We start from the raw sequence: 19,052 nt of genomic DNA, 5'->3' as shown, positions 1-19,052 counted from the left end.
CTTTGCGGACTTTCTGCTGTACGACATAATATTAGTACACGGTGCTGCCCGCCAACTTCTCACCGACCGTGGCCGCACTTTTTTGTCAGCTGTCGTTCTTGAAATCCTGAGGTCTTGCCATACCAAGCACAAATTGACTACTTCGTACCATCCCCAGTCAAATGGCTTCACGAAGCGCCTCAACAGGACCCTAACCGATATGCTTGCCAAATACGTTGCACCAGACCACCAGGATTGGGACATTCATTTGCCGTATCTGACGATTGCCTACGATTCATCCCGTCACAATGCTGCCGGCTATTCGCCCTTCTATCTCCTATATGGTCGGGACCCAATCCTACCCTTAGACACTTTGCTACCTGCGGGCACAGAATATGCCGGGGAAGCCATTGCCCGCGCCGACCATGCGCACCAAGTGGCCCGTAATTGTCTAAAGGCTTCACAGGAGCACCAACAACAGCTCTAGGATTCTCACCATAGGGACGTGCACTTTTCCCCGAGTTCTCTCGTGCTCCTCTGGTCACCTACTCGGCATGTGGGACTGCCTGAAAAACTGTTGTCACCCTACACTGGACCATTCTGTATCGTTCGCCAAGTGACAGACGTCACGTACGAGATTGTTCGAACCGATCCAACAAAGTCATCGTCAGCTCCGAGCGACACCGTTCACGTGGCTCGGCTAAAGCCCTATTACGCCCCTTCGACATCATCTGCGTAGATTTAGCACCGGGACGGTGCTTCTACTGCCAGGGGCTATGATACATAACAGCCGCTAAACACGGCTGCATGAAAGAGGAGGACGAAGTGAGTTGTCATTTGATGCTGGTCTGGCGCCATCTTGCTCGTCGAGTTCTGTGCATTGTAAATACCGTATTTACTTACATAATCCTCGCACTTTTTTTGCCAGAAAACCAATGCAAATTTGGGGGGTGCAAGAATTACCCGGGGAAAACTTTCCACAAAAACGCAGAGAGCGAAAAAGAAAAAGAATCGGAATCGGGTCGCAAACTGGGATTCTCACACCAGCAATTTACAGCAAGCTTTAAGAAGTACTAATTAGAACTTACCTCAACAATAAAAGCAGAGGTTTAACGCAAGGCAAGATTTATTTGATACACAAAAAGTGGAAGAAAATAGTCGACAATTAGACTATCATACGCGAAGCTTGTGGGCGTTGCGGGCGTAGCGGTAGCAGTCGGCGCTCAACAGGAGCCCTCAAAAGGTAAGCGTAGGACGTCAGTATTGGGCTGATGGCTATTTAACAAAATCGTCCTCAGTTTCCTTCTTAAGAAATAAAGTTTAGCATCAATCCCAGTTTTAGGCACACGGCAGGCCCAACGCGTCTTGGTGGCTTTCAGCTGCCGTCACCAGTAGCGAACACAAAACTCGTAGGCTCCGAAGGGCCTACCGGCGGCCCTGTTGCCATTCTTTAGCGCATGATCTATCACTTGCAACTTGAAGCAGCCGTCTGGCTTCAGCATCACCCCATAACGTGCCAAGATTACCGACACAACATACAAAACATGCCGCAACACGCACCGGCCACTTCGGCTTGGCTTGGATTGGATTGAATCTTTGTGCAATGGTACGCTTGATGCCTAAAAAATGGTGCCAGATGGCGTGCGCTATCATCATCAGTGGCTGAAACGAGCAGACGACATTATTGCGGCAGTTTTCGGGGGTGCGATAAATACTCGAGTAAAAAAAAATCGTATTTTTCTTGGGCTATGTGGGGGGTGCGAGAATTATGCGAGTCTGAGGATTACGCGAGTAAATACGGTAGATTATTAAAGAAGTTACTCGTAACATCATCTTTCTGAAACTTTTATGGAAACATTAGGGAGGCATGCTGAATACTTCTGCCAATGTGCATCAAAATGTGTCAAGATTTGAGAAAGTTAGTCTTCCAAGGCTATATCCCCTCTTAGTATTCTCATATGTTTGCTTATGATGTGCTTTTTTTCATTCATACTAGCTGTTACTTGCTTTTTTCGTTAGGGCCAACAGCAGCAGCAGCAACAAGAGAAACAGGCAGACAAAGAAGACGAAAAGGTAAAATGGCAGAGTCTCATTGCAATGTAGCAGGCCCGCAACGTAATGGGAGCACCACCATCTCGCATGACATTTCGCACGGTCAGCGTATGTCACAGTAATGTGCTGCCCGCAGCTTTCTGCGATTCCCCACACTTCCTGCTCCTAGCTTTCGTATGCTGCTCCTCTGATCTCTTATATTGCATCTTTAAAACGCTTGGTGTTCTTTTTCTTTCCCCACTACCTGTTAATGCTAAACGTAAAGGCCGTAAAATCCCGAGCAAGCACCCCCCCTCCCCCCTTCTCTACAGTGAAGCATAATCTGACAAACTTTAGAGGCAGGAATCTTGCTCGGTCATCAATCATAATTCAGGATGGTGGCAGAAGAGCCACTAAGAATATACTTTAATGAAATGCTTTATTGAATTCGCATGCATTCACTGTTTTCATGCACTTCGATCGGGTGAATAAAAACAGTCGAACTTGTGGGAACGGACAGGAGGCCACATATTTGAAATATCCCGAAGACAAGAGGGTGTCCCTTGCTTGGGATTTTACGGTAGTGCGTTACCGTCACAAAACCACTTTGTGCACGCAGGCAAGTTCCTGCATTCGAATTTATTTGTTTGTTTGATTTGTACACACGGACACACAAAAGACACACAGAAAAGGAGGAGGGGCAAGCTGGACCCGGAGGGACACAATGCCTGCTTACTCTTTCGGGAGGAGGGAACAGATAGAGGAAAGAGATAGAGAAAAGAAAGATAGGAGAGGAGAAAGAGGAAAGAAGAGAAGAAAGTAAAAAAAATGATGATAGAGACAAGCATAAGTAAACTAGAAATTTGAAAAAAAGAGCCTATAAACTGGTCACCAAGTCTTCTTGGTCCATAAAAGTCAGTAGAGCTCAATGGCCCTGGTTGTGTTGGGAATCACATAATCAGCAAAGCCCACTGCGTAGCGAATGCAGGACAGTGCACTACAGTGCACTAGATGCTCAAGTGTTTTGCAGAAACCACAGGCTGCACACAACGCACTGTCAACACGGCCTTGACCATATAATCGTTCGCACACCAGCACAGAACCTACCTTTAGTTTGTATAACAACACTCTGGAGTGATGAGCCAAGCCACGGCCACAAACACGAGGACGGAACGATGCATTCACCATACACTGGTCAGAATGCGCCATGGAGGTGCACTGTAGCCTAAAAACACTCACGGCAGTGTTCATAAGCTGCTATGGCTGCCTAGCTTGCCCCTACTCTGTAATTTGACCTTTAGTCGTTCACTAGTAGCAAGGTTGCTGTCCGGTTACGTTAGTACGCAGTAAAGCATGCCACTCCACTGCCTGGTTTTCTCAATGCTGTGTGCATCACTCACAGCACATTCATAATCTTTGGCACCCTTCACGAAAAAAAATGCAATATGCTGGCTTTTGAAAACTGCATGATTACCGTAAAAAGCCGAATATAGGTAGAATTGAAAAAAAAAAAACTCCATCAAAAGTCGACTCTTGTCTAATATACCGGTCATTAGCATAAAAAAATGTGGAACTATCGCTACAATTGGCAGATGAATCAAAAGCCTCCATTGCCATCATGAGCATCAGCAGCGGCGCTGTTAGGCAAGGCTAGGCATACAGTGTAATAGCAATGCCATTTTGCCTTGGGTGTTTTTGTCAGTCTACTATTTTATTTTTCTCTTTCCTTCAGAAATGAGTAGTAATCAACAGAAGTTTACGATAGGCTTTAAGAAAAAAAATCAGAACATATCCATGGAGTGAATGATGAGTTGGGCAAAGTGTATGTGCATTTGACTGTGCATCCGTCTGTGCATCCGTCTGTGCATCCATCCGTCCATCTGTCTGTCTGTCTGTTTGTCTGATACTGCTGGTTACGCCTGAGGCACGACAAGTTCAGACTAAGAAAAGCTTCGCCCCTAAAAGTTATCGAGTATGCTGAAGCATACGGCAACCTGGCATTACATTGGGAATTCGGTGCATTGTAGAAAAGCATCCGATACTATAGGAGCCAAAATCAGCGCATCAGATTCTGCAGCAATGAAAAAAAAAATTTCTGTTTCTTGGACGGACTGCAGTGCATCCCAAACTAAAAACGCAACTCGCCGAATTCATTCGAAGCTGCATGCAAGGTCACTACACGTGACAGCGGAGTGCATCCGTGTAAAAGCTATCGAGCTAGTGTGCCACTCCGGGCTCCCGAGGTTGCATTTCAAGGGCTCGCCATCGGGGGTGTGCCAATTTATGAAGTGGAAGGGGTTTGTGCTGAGGCGTGGGCCAAAAACTGCCCGAAGATCTCGATAACAAGCTGGTCGAGCATCAGGGCTTTGTCATAGGGCTTCGTCGGCAGCTTTGCTACGTGATAGAGCACACGAGCAAAAACTCCAATTTGGTTTGATATGCCCTTGAACCGGACTGTGACCGCTAAAGGATCCAAGCAAGTGAAGCGCTTGAGAACAGGCAACGAGCATTCGCGATTTACAGTGATGCGTGCACAGCCGATGGAAAGAAGCTGCCCCCTTATATAATTAATATAATATAAAATATATAAATATATAAATAAATATAAATAAATATAAATAAATATAAATAAATATAAATAAATAAATAATATAAAGAAAAGGGCTACGAGAAGAAGACCTCTTCCGAGATGTTATCGTGGCAGCGAACAAAAAAGGATTCATGAATGAGTCTTTCATGCTTGAGTGGACTTGGCTCCTGTGAAATCGGCGACCCGGTGCGCTTTTTCAGCGACAGAGCAAGTTGGTGCTCGATTCATTTCGAGGCCACCTTACGACCGATGTAAAGGTAGTTCTGTCTCGATGGCAAGATGGACCTTGTCGTGATCCCTGGGGGACTAACTTCAATCCTCCAGCCACTGGGTGTAGTGCTCAATAAACCCTTCAAAGATCATGTTCGCGAGCTCCACAATGAGTAGATGCTAGGTGACAATCACAAGACCCCTGTTGGCCGTCTACAACGTCAACCACTCGCGACCATTGGTGCTGGGTGTTGTCAGCTTGAAAATCTCTCCCAGAAGAGAGGGTGCACTAGGAGGATGATGACCTCTGAGACGTAACTAGTGAGAAACAGACGTCGTCGGACTCAAGTTCAGACAAGTCTCAGTGACAGCACTTTCTGGCCATCTGGCATTTAACTACATCAAATTAGTGTCGAAATACAAAGATATGTCACCACAGTGAAGCTGGTTGTATTGCGTACTTATCAAGGTAAGAGTGCGCCGCGATACTTTGTGACTTTTTAAAATTTATTTTTCGAAGATTCAAAGTTAGGGGGGGGGGGGGGTCGATCTATATCTCGGTCTGACCTATATTCCAATTTTTTCACGATAAGTATTTCTAGCAGAGCTGTGCGAATAGCAAAATTTTGGGTGTGGAGCAAATTCATATATTGAAGGGTGAGTGTGAATAGAAATGAATATTTTTCAAATATTTACACAATATTTTTCAGATACTTGGAAGTGGAATTGCAGGCAAAAAATTTGGAGAGGATCCCTAGGTGTTTTCTTCTGAGATAGGAGCATAAAAGCGTTTCTTCTGGCTAGATTAGGATCTCGAACTACATAGAAGGCAATGAACTATTCCCACACAACATGACCGGCTTCAGGCCTGGCCTTTCCACACAAGATGTAATGCTACTTCTTAAGAAGCACATTTTCGATAATAGCACTAGGGATGTTAGGGGGATCTTAGCCCTTGACCTGACCAAGGCCTTTGACACCGTATCTCATCGCTTTGTCTAGCAGGCCACGGCCAGACTAGGTCTGGGAGCAAAGTTTCAGTCCTTTGTTAGGTCATTCCTGATGAATAGAACGGCTACCATAAGGATCGCTCAACACAAGTCAGACGAGTTCGCCTTAAGAGCTAGAGGCACTCCCCAAGGGGCGGTCATCTCCCCCTTGTTATTCAATATAGTCATGAAGGGCTTATCGGAGAGGCTCAGATCCCTGCCCAATATAGGCCACTCGCTTTACGCTGACGATATCACGATCTGGTGCCCGGGTAGATCACTCGCAAAAGTAGAAAACGCGCTGCAATCAGCCCTAGACGAAACGGAGTCCTACCTAGAAGGCCCAGGCCTCCAACTCTCTCTAAACAAATCAGAACTGTTACTGTACAGGCCGACCAGGCAAGGCGTTAGGAGACTTCCACACCTTGACCAAATTCCCATCTCCCTTTTTGCACATTCGACGAGTAGATTCAATCAGAATCCTAGGACTACTGATTGATGCGAGAGGATGTAACGCTAAAACCCTGACGCACATGACGGCCAAAACCGAAAGCATGCTGAGACTTGTTGCTAGAGTATCAGGACGCAGAAAGGGACTAAGTGAAGCCAACCTACTTCGAATCCATCTTGCCTTCCTAATGAGCCACATTAGTTATGTAGCATCGGAGCTTACCTGGACTAGAACGGAAAAAAATAAGCTAGACACTCTCATCCGTAAGAGCATCAAAAAGGTGCTAGGGTTACCAGTAACCACATGCTCTGACAAATTAAGACAACTTGGTATGCACAACGAGATTGATGAAGTGATCGAAGCGCAGGTCACCGCCCAGGTTGTCAGGCTCTCGTCAACCAGGGCAGGAAGACGCATCCTGGACGAGGCTGGCATGGCTCCCAGAATGCTTGCTGAACGGGAAATTACCTTATCCCGGGAGGTCCGGGAAACCTTTGTGGTCAGCCCATTCCCTCGGAATATGCACCCGCAATACAATGTAGGGAGGCGAAAAGCCCGAGCACGGGCGATATTACAGAACGCCGCCGAGAATCGAGAATCGACTGTCTTTGTCGACGCGGCTCAGTACGGCAAGTCTAGCACATTCGCGCTGGCAGTCATTGACGACAACGGGGAATTACGCTCCTCAGCCTCGGTCAGGTTAGCTACAAGCGCAGTTGCAGAACAGGTCGCCATAGCCCTGGCCATGTCCGACCGCTCCCACACCACGGTGTTAACAGATTCACGAGCGGCCATCACAGCTTTTGAGTCGGGTAACATAGCGCGGGAGGCTGCCTCCATTCTAGAAAAAAGAACAGACCCTGGCACTCACTTAATCTCTTGGTTTCTCGCCCATATGGGTGCGGACGTTCATCAGCACGTACCTAACCTCAACGAGCTTGCCCATGACCGTGCGCGAGATCTAACGCGCCGCGGCGGCATGGAGGCCTTATGGGGTCAGGATGAAATCCAGCATAACGATCCACTCCTTACGTTTAATGAAATCACATCTCACTATCGGCTAAGTAGAAGAGCCTATCCTCTTCCTCACCCGAAGTTAGATAGGTCTCAGTCAATTACACTTAGAATGCTCCAGTAGGGCTCGTTCCCCTCGCGGGGCCTTCTTAGTCGTATGTCCACAGACGTTGATTCAAGTTTTCCGGAATGTAATGAAATTTATTGTTCCTTAGCGCACATGCTTTGGCAATGCCCCGCGTTACCTAATGGCCCTCTATCCAGCGAAGCCGACTGGGAAGAAGCACTCCGGAACCCATCGCTTCAAGCACAAATCCAGGCAATCCAGAGGGCCCAAGAAAGGGCGGAACATCACGGTCTCCCAGCCTCGACTTGGACGCGGCCAGCGGCTTTCGCGGGTTCCCGATAGGGGTTCCCGCGAAAGCTTCTCAGGATCAAATAAAGTTCATTGTCTGTCTGTCTGTTTGTTCTGGCTAGATTGATGAAGCACTGGCGGAGTGGGCTTCATAGTTCTCTTATGAAGAATGAGGCAATGCAGAAGCCGAATTGTATTTATCTACATGATTCGGTGCAGCCGAAGTATTGCTGATAACACTACACGTGATCAGCAAAGATGCTATTTCATCAGCCTCTCTTCTTATAATTTCTGTGGAAGTCCAACTGTTGTGACGGACAAAGGTGTGCTCTCTTCAAGTCTGAAGTTTCAAATCTGTCTTGTGGAAGTATATACAAAAACATATGAAATTTTGGATGCTAAAAATCTTCGGCGTCTGATAATTTTTGACTTCTTGCCAGAATTTCAGGTAAAAAAAAAGGAAACAACAGAGCCCCCCCCCCTCCCCGCCTTTACCTCATAAGTCATCTTCATGTTGAAACCAGCATTTTCTCGCATCAACACACATGCAACTGTGGCGGAGCCCTAAAGGCAGTTTTACCGCAATACGAAAGTGTGATGGGGTGAAGCATGTTAAAGATTTGAAAGGGCTACTATTTATTAGATGTTGACTGTATGTTTGGGACACGAAGCTAAATGAAAGAAAAACAGTTACATACATATTGTTATGGGTGAGAGATATTTATTGTACAGGTGGCATGATAGATGGTTGCAGGAGTAAGGCCTGGCACAGAACACATTCACTTCTTTTTCCTCTACCCTACTTCAACGAAAGTCTCGTATCGATATAATTAAAATACACAAAGAGTTGTTTTCTTACAGTCTTCCAGCTAATCACTTCTTGACGTGAATGAATTTTTGAGTGACCATAACTAATAGTCTCAGCTCGAATTCTCATATCGCTGACACTTGTGCTTCTTCTTTTCATAAACATTGTATTCTGCGACACAAGCTTAAACAGGCGCGCTCAGAAGCTTAACTTCATTCATATTAAGCATAGGGTTTTCTAAAATTAGCTCTGCGATCGTTCAGCGACCATGGGAATGATGGGTAGTACATGAATTCGCCTAGTGTTCGTACTTACGGGCAGTGAATCACACTTGTGGCTTTGTTTATAGTCGTGTTCCGGTTTAGTTTTGAAGAAAAGAATGAACCCTTTTGAACTATGTGACCCTATTCGAAATGGTAAGCCTAAAAAAATTAAGGTGGTGAAGCGCAACTGCTGAACGTTCGCCGATTTTTGTTTCGTGAGAAAGCAGCTCCAAGTCACACAAACACACACGAAGCCAGAAGTACCACAATTGGACAAATTCGTGTACTACTTGTCATTCTCATGCTCGCTGGAGCACCATGCGTTGCAGCTCCCATAGACTAGTGCCAGAGTTCTCTCTAGTGAATATATAGCAAACCCTATGATATTGAGCACTAATAAGGCTTAAGTCGAAATACGCTCGCACTGTCTGGGATCTTCACACCAGCCACAATACTAATGGGCTTTAAAGAGTTCAGCATAAGGCTGTTAAATTTATTTTTTTCTAAAGTCTGTAGCACCAACTCACCAACAATTCTTATAAATTCTCATGGTATACAAACCTTGAAATTACCACATAAAATACGCAGGCTTAAATTTGTGTTTCTCCTAAAAAATAACAAACTATATCTTCAACCTTCTCCATACCTCAGACCATTAGCAACAAGATTAACCAGGCATCATCACCCTGAATCCTTAACTTCATATCAAAGAAGAACTGACACATTCAAGTTTTTTTATTTTTAATCGCTCTATTGACTAATGGAATGCACTGCTGTTGTCATTGATTAATTCAACTGAATTGATTGACCTAATTGATTTTTAATATGTAATGTGGAAGTTGAAATATATGTTTTTATGTGTTTTCTTTGCCTTTGCACTCTCTGTGTTTTGTTATGTAGTTTTGCCCCTCCTGTCAGGGCCCATGTGGATCAACAGTATGTTCCAAATAAAATGAAGTTAAAATATATCGTGGACCATTTGCATGCAATCCTGTGCATAGCATAGCTCGTTTAAAGACATTTACCACTCTTGGTAAGACTGGAACTTGGCCACACGTCCTTTCTTACCTTATCTTGTTTTGCCATATTTCTCAGCAGAATGAGGAGCTCCTGCAGAAACTGAAGCTCTCCGAAGACGAAAATGCCCTTTTTCCTTCGACTACCAAGAACGTCAAGTCGGATGCCGCGGCTGGGAAAGAGGCGACAACTGCACCTCTAGACGCAGGCGATGTCAAAACAACCTGACCTAACGCGCATTCTTGAAAAATTTTTTTACATTTCGTTCACTTGTTTTTTGGACTGCAAGTTTAAAATAATCTTTTGTCAAGAGGCTTTGCCAGGTATAGCTGCTATATTGAGCGGAATGTACAACTTTCAAACTCTCAGTGTATGTCAACTGCTCAAAGAAAGTTGTCAGCAGTGAATACATTTTCACGGAAGGATTCACATAAAGCTATCCTCCTCTTTGAGATGTGCTGGAACAGTTCAATGTCTGGTCGGTGTGTTCTGTAGTTGTTATCGTTGTCATTAGACCATTCTGTGTTTGTGTTAACTAGAGGCAGGACCGAGTGGTCTTGCAAATTGTTTCGGCAAGTGGTGCCAGGGAGTTGTCTTGGAAGGCAGATCAACCAGTTAGAAGGCAACAAGATTTAGATTTCATTTTGTGAGGTTGACGCTAAGGTCTGAGAGAAGCTGTAGGCAGTGAAACATTCCTGGTAGTTTTGTTGCAGATTTTTCATCAGTTGTTTCGCCATTGTACTGTGCACTTGCGATTACACCTGTTTGCTTGTAAATGTATTGGTATAGGAGTCTGATGGGATGTGCAAGGGCTAGGATGTTTGTATGAGATTAAGAAGGCTGTATTTATGCTCGGTGTTTGCGCATGTGCGGTTTGTGTAAGAAGATTTGAAACTGCTCACTCTATTGTTGATGAGGCTTGCCGCTAGGATCGTGAGCATGTCTTGAACACCAAGGCTCAAGCTAGCGAGGAGCCTCATACTTCTTGCCTCACACATTTTGTGTAAGGTGAGAAGACACGCAGAGGTACAATTACTCCTGGTTGAGTCATGGCACCTAGTTAAGTGCAGAAGTAGGCAGCATTGTACCAGGTCATCTGTGGAAAGCTTTGGAGCTTCAGAAATCGGTCACGACAGGCCTGATTGCACGTATTGGTGTCTTGAAGCTTTTGGCAAAAGCATTACAGTCTTTGCAGGAAGTTTACAAAGCACAAAATATCTGAACAAAACTGGTGGGGGTGCACACGACCAGTGCAGTGCTGCGCTGCCACACCAGTTGTGATTGTTAATCGAATGTGAATGCAACTTTCTCACTAAATGCATATCCTGTGTACTTTTGCCACTGAGTGTATCTCATGCTCAATATAAGCAGCGTATTGCGAAGAGAGCTAGGTACAACACTCGCAAATGTGTGTTTTTATGGCACAAGCAGCTAGCGAGAAAAGTTTGCTTGATGATTCTGCAGAACACACCCGCTGTATAACGCAAAGCGCACAGGCAACAAATTAGCGTGGAACTTTTTTTTCTACAGTTCACACATTTCAAGAAAATGTTTGTACGCATGTATGAATGCATGGCAGCAACATTGCAACTTCATACAGAGCCTTAAAAGATAGGCGGCGACTGTGAAAGAGTGGTTAAGTCAGCCATCACAGTGTGCTTTCTCGAGATCTCGAACGAAATATATATATACATATATGTGTATGCACCGTTATCATAGTGCAAATTCCTGGTAACTGATTAATTACTAGCAGCTTTCCTCAACACAGAAACAAGAGGTATGTTGTTCCAATGTTTTTCTAGTCAGGTTTGCTTTGAATTACTTGTTTCAGCTGGCAGACTTTGAATGAGTGCCCTTCAGCTAGCAACAGTGAGGACACATGACATGATGCTGAGTCGTCCAGCCAAATGGGTGTTCTTATTTGCAGCAAGTAGTCAATAAAAAACGTCAATTTGAGTGAAGTTTGCTATTGCAGTTTTCATATAACCAAGTACCTGACAAACTCTTGTCACTGTGAACTGCAACACAAACCAGTTTTAGAGCAAAATGAAATGCTTCTCTTTTTTGTTTTGCATTAACTGTACAATAAAGTGAAGATAGGTTGATAAGTTGCACTTACATTTCATGTGACGAAAAAAATCCTCAATTTCACCAAAATGACAAAGCAATTATTGCGATATCAGCACACTGAAATACTGTACGAAGTAAGGCTAGCAGCTTTAGGGTGACGTAGCTGTGCTCTATGCTCCCGAATGGCAGGATTCTGCCGATAAGCCCTTGGTGTTGAGCTGCAGCATGTCTGATACGTATCTCCATGTCATTCCTACTTGTCAACACGCATGCGAGTGTGCTTTTTCTTCAGTGCAACGAGCATTTCGCTGCAGCCTTTCGGCTGTTGTTGGGATGATACGCAATGCACATAGAATGAAGAATATGAGTGAAATGACTCTCCGGTCAAGCTTGCTTTTCAGTTTGTAATTTTAAAAACTGGCCCTATGTTTTCAGACTGTTCACTCTCTTTTTTTAAGGGGATGTCTGTGCAGCCGGCTCCGAAGCTAGCTCTTTTTAGTGATTGTCTCCCTCTCCACCATCATTGACGATGGAGAAGGAGACAAGACTTCTTTTTATTCTTATAGTTTCACCCAGCCAGACAGATTTCTGTCTATGTTTACCCTTAAAACATGGAGTGAAGCACATAATCTATCTGCCCATGTGCTGGAAAAATGTCAGCGCTAACTCGAGGTGAGGGCTTTGCACCATCTTGTAGGCATTGTATTAGCGATTTTTCACAGCACTGACGTGCCCCACACATATAACCTTGACTGAGCTTAAAGGTTACGTTCGCAGAACCAGGCGTTTTTTGGGATTGTACCTGGAGAAGCAGTGCTGTTGCTCTAAAAATTTTTAACAGATAATTTTGCTTTTGCAAGCATTTCAACAGATGTATTTTTATTAATTAGGGTAGCAGCCTGAGTAAAATTTTTTGACGTGCCATTACATCCCAAATACAAAAAAAAGCCATATGCTAAAGTCCATGACGCCATACTAACATATATCGGCACTGTGGTTTCACCACAAAATTTTAGTAGCGGAGGTCTAAAGTTCAGTTAATCTTCGAGAAATCAAGTCCTAAATATATGAAATAAACTATCCCTTTCATGTTATTCTTTAGCAGTCTTAACTTATTCAGTGTTTCTCTGCAGTGTCCCAGGTAACAATGCGATGTTAGATTATTTGATTTCCAGCTGCGAGTTTGACACAAGTGTGTACTATCATGGGATGCGCAGATGGGCCACTTGAGTATTGCTCTAAGGTAATCTAGGTTGTAGCAATACATGTCTGCAGAGAAGTAATGTTTGAGCCTTGGAGACAACTTTGGAAGAATTTTTAGCGAAGCAGCACGGTGTTTAGCATGGCTTGCACTCACTCTTTGCTGTATATATATATATATATATATATATATATATAATAAATACTGCAACCCACAAGTGGGGTTTCAGCAGAGTGGGTATACGTTTGTCATGTTTCAAAATTGGCAGACACAATGGAAATAAAATGGATAAAGTATGTACAGGTGTACAGGTTTTCAGAAAAGACAAAAAGGATGATAATTTGCAACAAAGAGGCATAAGGACATATAATAAAATCAAATCAACAATGCATTGAAGATGAACACTAGCATAGGATAAACACTGCAGTGAATTAAATAAACAGCACTCGTACATGTAATAGAGTTCACACACTTACTGCTGGAGCTGCATAGAAAAAAGATTCAAAGATGACTGCAAAACAACATTGTTATTAAGATTATTTCATTCGGTAATTGTCCAGGAGAAAATGAATATTTGAATGTGTTATTATGGGTAGGGAAGGAAGTCAATGTGAAGGCGTGCCTCTGCTTTTTGACATATCCTGTCAAAAAATGAAGAATGCGCGATAAGTCTTGCTTAAACTAAGCTTTAGCTATCTGAAACGAATTTCCATCGCAATACTTTGTTTCTCTGTGTTCGAGGGGTAGGTTGCCTTTTGCTTATAAACATGTTATTGAAGTGCGGCCCATACTTATGAATAAGTCTAAAAGCTAATTTATTAATTTTTTTATTTTGTAGATATTCATTTTAGTGTGATGCTATTAAATTAGAGATGCATAATCTGCCTTGAATGCAGTAAGACAAACGGCAGGAGTGGAAAGCTTGAGAGCTTGTGTAATACAGGAGAGTTTGTAATTTCACAAGCTTATTACACTTTTTATATGTCTCGTTCAGTTGGGGTCATGCGAAATCGAAAGACCAAGGTAATTTTAGCATTGTACCTCCTCCAAAAGAAACATTATTAGCTGAATATCTGAAATGAGAAGGGCTACCTTTGTGAGAAACTTTCATAAAAACAGTCTTTTTAAAATTAACTGACATCTGCTATTTATCGCACCAACGAATATCCTTTCGAAATGCATCATTCAAATGTATTTAGTCTGCCCGGTATTCCACTTTTGAATAAAGAATGCAGCCATCAGCATTATAACTTGATGTGTACCAGTATATCATGTAAAATATTGCTGATAAACAACAAAAATAGGAGTGGCCCGAGCACTGAGCTATCAACAACAGATGCATGGTACTGTATGTCAGATTACCACCAGTGATTGCAGCTCCATCTATTGGCATGGTGTTCAAGCAAAATAAAATATAATAATTTTTTCATTTGGAAGTGCTAGTAATTATGTGAAAGTTACCAACTTCAAGTGGTTAGAGATTCTATATATACTTAAAAAAGGCTAAAGAAAACAGCAGAACTTACAAACTCTGTTTTGTGTTTACTATCCTGGGTTTTTCTGAAACAGCACATTTCTTTGTTAGGGGTAAAACACAAAAAGACCGATAATGTGACCAAAAAGCTAGTAGAGCGAAGTACTCATTACTACTTCTTTACTGAAACGAAGTTGCCAGTCATTATCACCGTCTAATGCGTATCCACAAGTGTTTGTGTGACTCATGTAAGTGTCACTTCAATGAGTGCCATCATGCATCTGTACAAAGTGCTGTTTGTGCCCATATAATGTTGTCCAAAATTTCTAAAATGACGGAAGTTTGCAGTAAACGGATCTCAAATCTGTATTTTAGCCAAATGTTGCATCTTCTCAATTTACTTTGTACTTCGCGTGCCACTTCACAGGTGCTAAAATTACATTACGTACACTATTTTCTCCATGTGTATGTGCGCTTGCCATTGTTGCATAGTGCTTGAGTACAGATGTCATCAAATGTTTGCAGACTGCGATAGCTAGAAAAAGACGAGTATATGTGCAGTTACTGCGTGCAGCCTGCACGCAGTAACTTAAATTTCTAGCTTGTACATTTGTGGTCATAGTTGTGTACACTTTTGATGGCTGCTGGGAAAACCAAGTGTTATCTCACATCATTTGGTTCATAAACTTTTGTCAGATTCTAAACAAGTGATGAATGTCAGCGCACTTACGTGCGCTTCGTATTTGTGTTATCTCCTGTTTTCGACATGTACATAAGGCACGTCTCATAGTTGTTACTTGTTAGGTTGTATACTTACTATTGATTGGTTGTTCACTTTAGCTCCATAAACTGGGCCTCAATGTTTCTCTCTATGAAAAATCTCCATTACAACTGCAGCTATACTTTGTTCAATTTTCTGCCATCTATATCCTCTTTAATTTCATAATTTGTTATCGTCTTGGCAGTTTGAAAGGACGCAATGGGTATGCAGTGGTGAATCTCGTTGATCAATTGAGAGAAGGAGCACATGTCGTGCTCAAGCATTCTGCGCCATTATACTCTCGCAGTAAACTTTTTTCCATCTTTATATCGGCGAGTGAATTCTACTGAGATTTGAAGGTTATGTTGTTTGTGACTTGAGCGTTTTACAGGGGCAAGTCGTCTTACCGGGCATCGCATTTTGTCTTAGTTGTTTATGAAGCCTGCTTATAATAAATTGGCAAAGGGGGTGACACTTCTATCATGTTTTCCCTTGTTTAAATTTTTTTCACGCTGTTTTCGAGGACGGCTTCAATATTACATGCGAACACTGATGGACCGTTTCATGCCAACATGATGTAGAATCGGCAAATGTTGGATACCAGTTTCTATTGAGATCTAGCAGTTATTCGCTGGCTGATTAAACTTGTAATCCAAGCAACCACTTACTGATTTATGTTGAAAAAAGCAGTAAAATTCCTGCCCTAAGGCAGTTAACGCACAAGTGCCATGTGATGTAGCAACTTAAGGTCGTTGTGCTTCACGGCTTTCACAAAATCTTTTGCTTCAGTTCTTTCCTACTGCAAGCTCTCTTTTCATACACCATCGTGACGATAATACGATGTGTAAAATTTTATAATTATAGTGCTTCTAACAAGTTGGGCTTCCTCTAATATTTAGCCTGTCGGACCATGACAGCATGTTGCTAAAAGTTCGTCCCTAGCAGTCGAGCTTCTACATAGTTTGATGTCTTTTACGTCATGCACATAGAAGGCGCAATCAAGTCCACACCAGTCGTGTGAACCATGGAACTTGCTTTATTTAGTACATGTGGTGCCATAGCTTCTACATTGTAGTATCCACTGGACTGCAAGGCCCATTTGCTTGTAAATAAATATGTTGGAAAACAGGAAAGCTTTCTGTTGAGTATCTGATTCTGCATTGTTCTGTGTAAACTGCTGAGTTAATCTTAATCAAACCTCACTTGTAAACAACAAATGCACGTTGATAACAAATGTTTAGCTCTTTGTGAGCTAGTTATATAATATTCAGAATGGCAAATGCCTAGAGTTTGTGGTTAACCATCTCATATAAAAACGCACTGGGTGTTATTTCTATACACTATTCTCTCTCACATGCACATGTTGAAGAATAAGAGTTGACGTGCAGTTGTTATGTGATGTAAGCTCTGTAGCTTGCATGCTGTAAGTTAAGCAAAGGACTGCCGGAATGGCTGAAAAGAACTCTTTTGTTTTGCTGTGAAGCTGAATGAACTATTACTGATGGTGATGGTGCTCTTCGGTTAAGTGAAATCACCAATTTATTTTTTGCTTCTTTCTTTCTTCCATTTATTATGTGAGACTTGGAAAGGCCATGATATAGAGCTTATTTTCGTGCGCAATGCACCCGTGACGTAAGCTCAACCTCTTTTAGTGAAAAAAAATTTCCGAGTCACAGAATACTATGTTCACATACTACAACTAGACAGGCTGAGCTCACGGAGTTTCAATGAAGGAGCTATGCCAAATGTACAGTTTATCGTTTCAATTTTGTGTGATGCAGTGCATCAAAAATGAAGTCATCATCTCAAGATGTGACATGGAATGTACTAATCTTAAAATAGCTGGCTCCAATTTGATTATGTTTGCTGGAACGCTCCCAAATGTAGTTGAATTGTGCAACGAGACAGTGTAGCCAGGTTTCACATCAACTGTGCTCTACAGTCTTGGTTGCCTTGCCCTGTGATTCACCACTTACAACCCAACTGTGTAATGCAAATAATTCACCAAATATTATACATGACATGGCATCATCTTTGCGTGAATAACTGAAATTCAGCATGGTGCTCTAAAAAAAGTTACGGAGATTATACATTACTCAGCAATACACATGCTATTGCTGTGTGAAGCTAATATTGAGAGTGTAAAATGTGTGAAAAAATGCACGCTCTTGATAAAATGCTTCTTGTCTGATAGTGGTAAATGGCGAATTCAAAGTAACACAGACACCAAAATGAACATGTTTCAACTCTCAACTGAAGCTTTTTCTAAATAGGTATGAAAGCGGTGGCTTTGATCAGGACATTAAATTAGCAAGATCAATGTGTCAGGTCATGTATGACTTGTCATGCTTGTCAGGTCAAGTATGGGCACACACTTGACAACTCCAGATTGTTTATAAAAGACCGCTAATCACCATGCTGATGAACCAGGTTTCAAGGACCTGTCTAGTTTCTTGCTGACTATGTTAACAAGCAAACAAACATGAAAGATTCAGAAGCTCCAGAACTGAACTCTCACGTGACCTACAATAATACTATGGCTTTGTGCCTCCTATTACAGAGAAACTGTATATGGCTAAGTGAAACTAAAATTCATCTGTTCTATGCACACAAAAGCTCTGCTATCTACCACTGGGCCACTATAAGAAAAGCTGCTGTGAGGCCTAGTTGCTATGACTTCACGAATGTTCCTACTACCAACTGGACGAATGACAACTGAATAGAGTTGCACAAAGGGTGATGCACTCCTCACCACGAATCACCGTGCATGGACCTTTTCTCCATAGTTTTTTCATCAGTTCCTGGTAGCGTGAACAGTCATGAAGTGGTCCACTGAAAGTCAAAAAGAATAGGCTAGAGGTAAATACTAATTAAGATTGCTGGACAGACATAACCAATAATTGAGAAAGACTCTAGGAACTCCTGACATTACCGTGAACTGGTCCACTAAAAATAAAAAAGAATAGGCCAGAGGTGAATGCTAATTAAGATTGCTGGACAGACATAATCAATAATTGAGAAAGACTCTGGGAACTGTTGAGATTATCATAAACTGGTCCACTGAAAATCAAAAAGAATATGCTAGAGGTAAATGCGAATTAAGATTGCTGAACAGACATAACCAATAATTGAGAAAGACTCTAGGAACTCCTGAGATTACCGTGAACTGGTACACTAAAATCAAAAAGAATAGCCTTAATATTGCTGGACAGACATAACTAATAATTGAGAAAGACCCTAGAAACTGTTGAGATTATTTTGCATTTTCTGCCGGTGTTTTGTTCATTTTTGCAATGTAACAAGTAGTTCATTTGAATAATGTGTCACTTTTATGTGCCATGTTATAACATGGAGATTTTGACATTTAAAGTACAAGAATTATCAAGAAATAAGATGGCAGTTGGATAGTTTTAGAAGCGAGATGGCTTTCAAAACGATTTGTACATATGTGTGCTAATATAGTTCTTATAGTGAAATGACTGTTGCTCACAGCTATGGATTGTACATAGAATGCATCAATTTAATCTATTTGTATATGTTACTGCAACGTTGTGAGCAATTTTATGTGATGTATCATTTATTACGAGACCTCTTTGCTATAGGAATAAGGGCAAGTTTAGTATATCTATTATAGACAGTACATCGGCAACAGGACAGTAATAGTCAGAAATGATTCCCACAATTAGTATCACATATGCTAAGACCCCATGCTTCAGTCTAGCTAGCCAGAAGAACAAAAATAAAAAAAGTGAGGAAAATTACTTGCTGTTATGCTTATGCATATTCGTCCTAAGTTTGCGCAGTGCTTAGGCAACAGGGTAAATGCTCTGCACCTTTGTA

At 42.3% G+C, this 19,052-nt stretch overlaps 1 protein-coding gene across 4 annotated transcripts in view; it reads left to right on the top strand.

Annotated features, from left to right (window-relative positions):
* The window catches only part of LOC119174246 (DCC-interacting protein 13-alpha), a 79,778-nt gene extending 69,408 nt beyond the window's left edge, over positions 1 to 10,370 (top strand). The window contains exons 20-21 of one of the 4 annotated variants that reach the window (XM_037425076.2): positions 1,999 to 2,052; positions 9,786 to 10,370. In XM_037425076.2, coding sequence (XP_037280973.2) covers positions 1,999 to 2,052; positions 9,786 to 9,935 — 204 coding nt within the window. In that variant the 3' untranslated portion in view covers positions 9,936 to 10,370. The remainder of the gene's footprint in view (positions 1 to 1,998; positions 2,053 to 9,785) is intronic. The other 3 variants (XM_037425077.2, XM_075895925.1, XM_037425078.2) reach the window with 3 other exon arrangements.
* The last annotated feature ends 8,682 nt before the right edge of the window (positions 10,371 to 19,052 follow it).

Source organism: Rhipicephalus microplus, chromosome 5 (assembly GCF_043290135.1).
Source record: "Rhipicephalus microplus isolate Deutch F79 chromosome 5, USDA_Rmic, whole genome shotgun sequence".
NCBI classification, from domain to species: Eukaryota; Metazoa; Arthropoda; class Arachnida; order Ixodida; family Ixodidae; genus Rhipicephalus; species Rhipicephalus microplus.
This window is presented reverse-complemented; position numbering and strand designations above follow the sequence as displayed.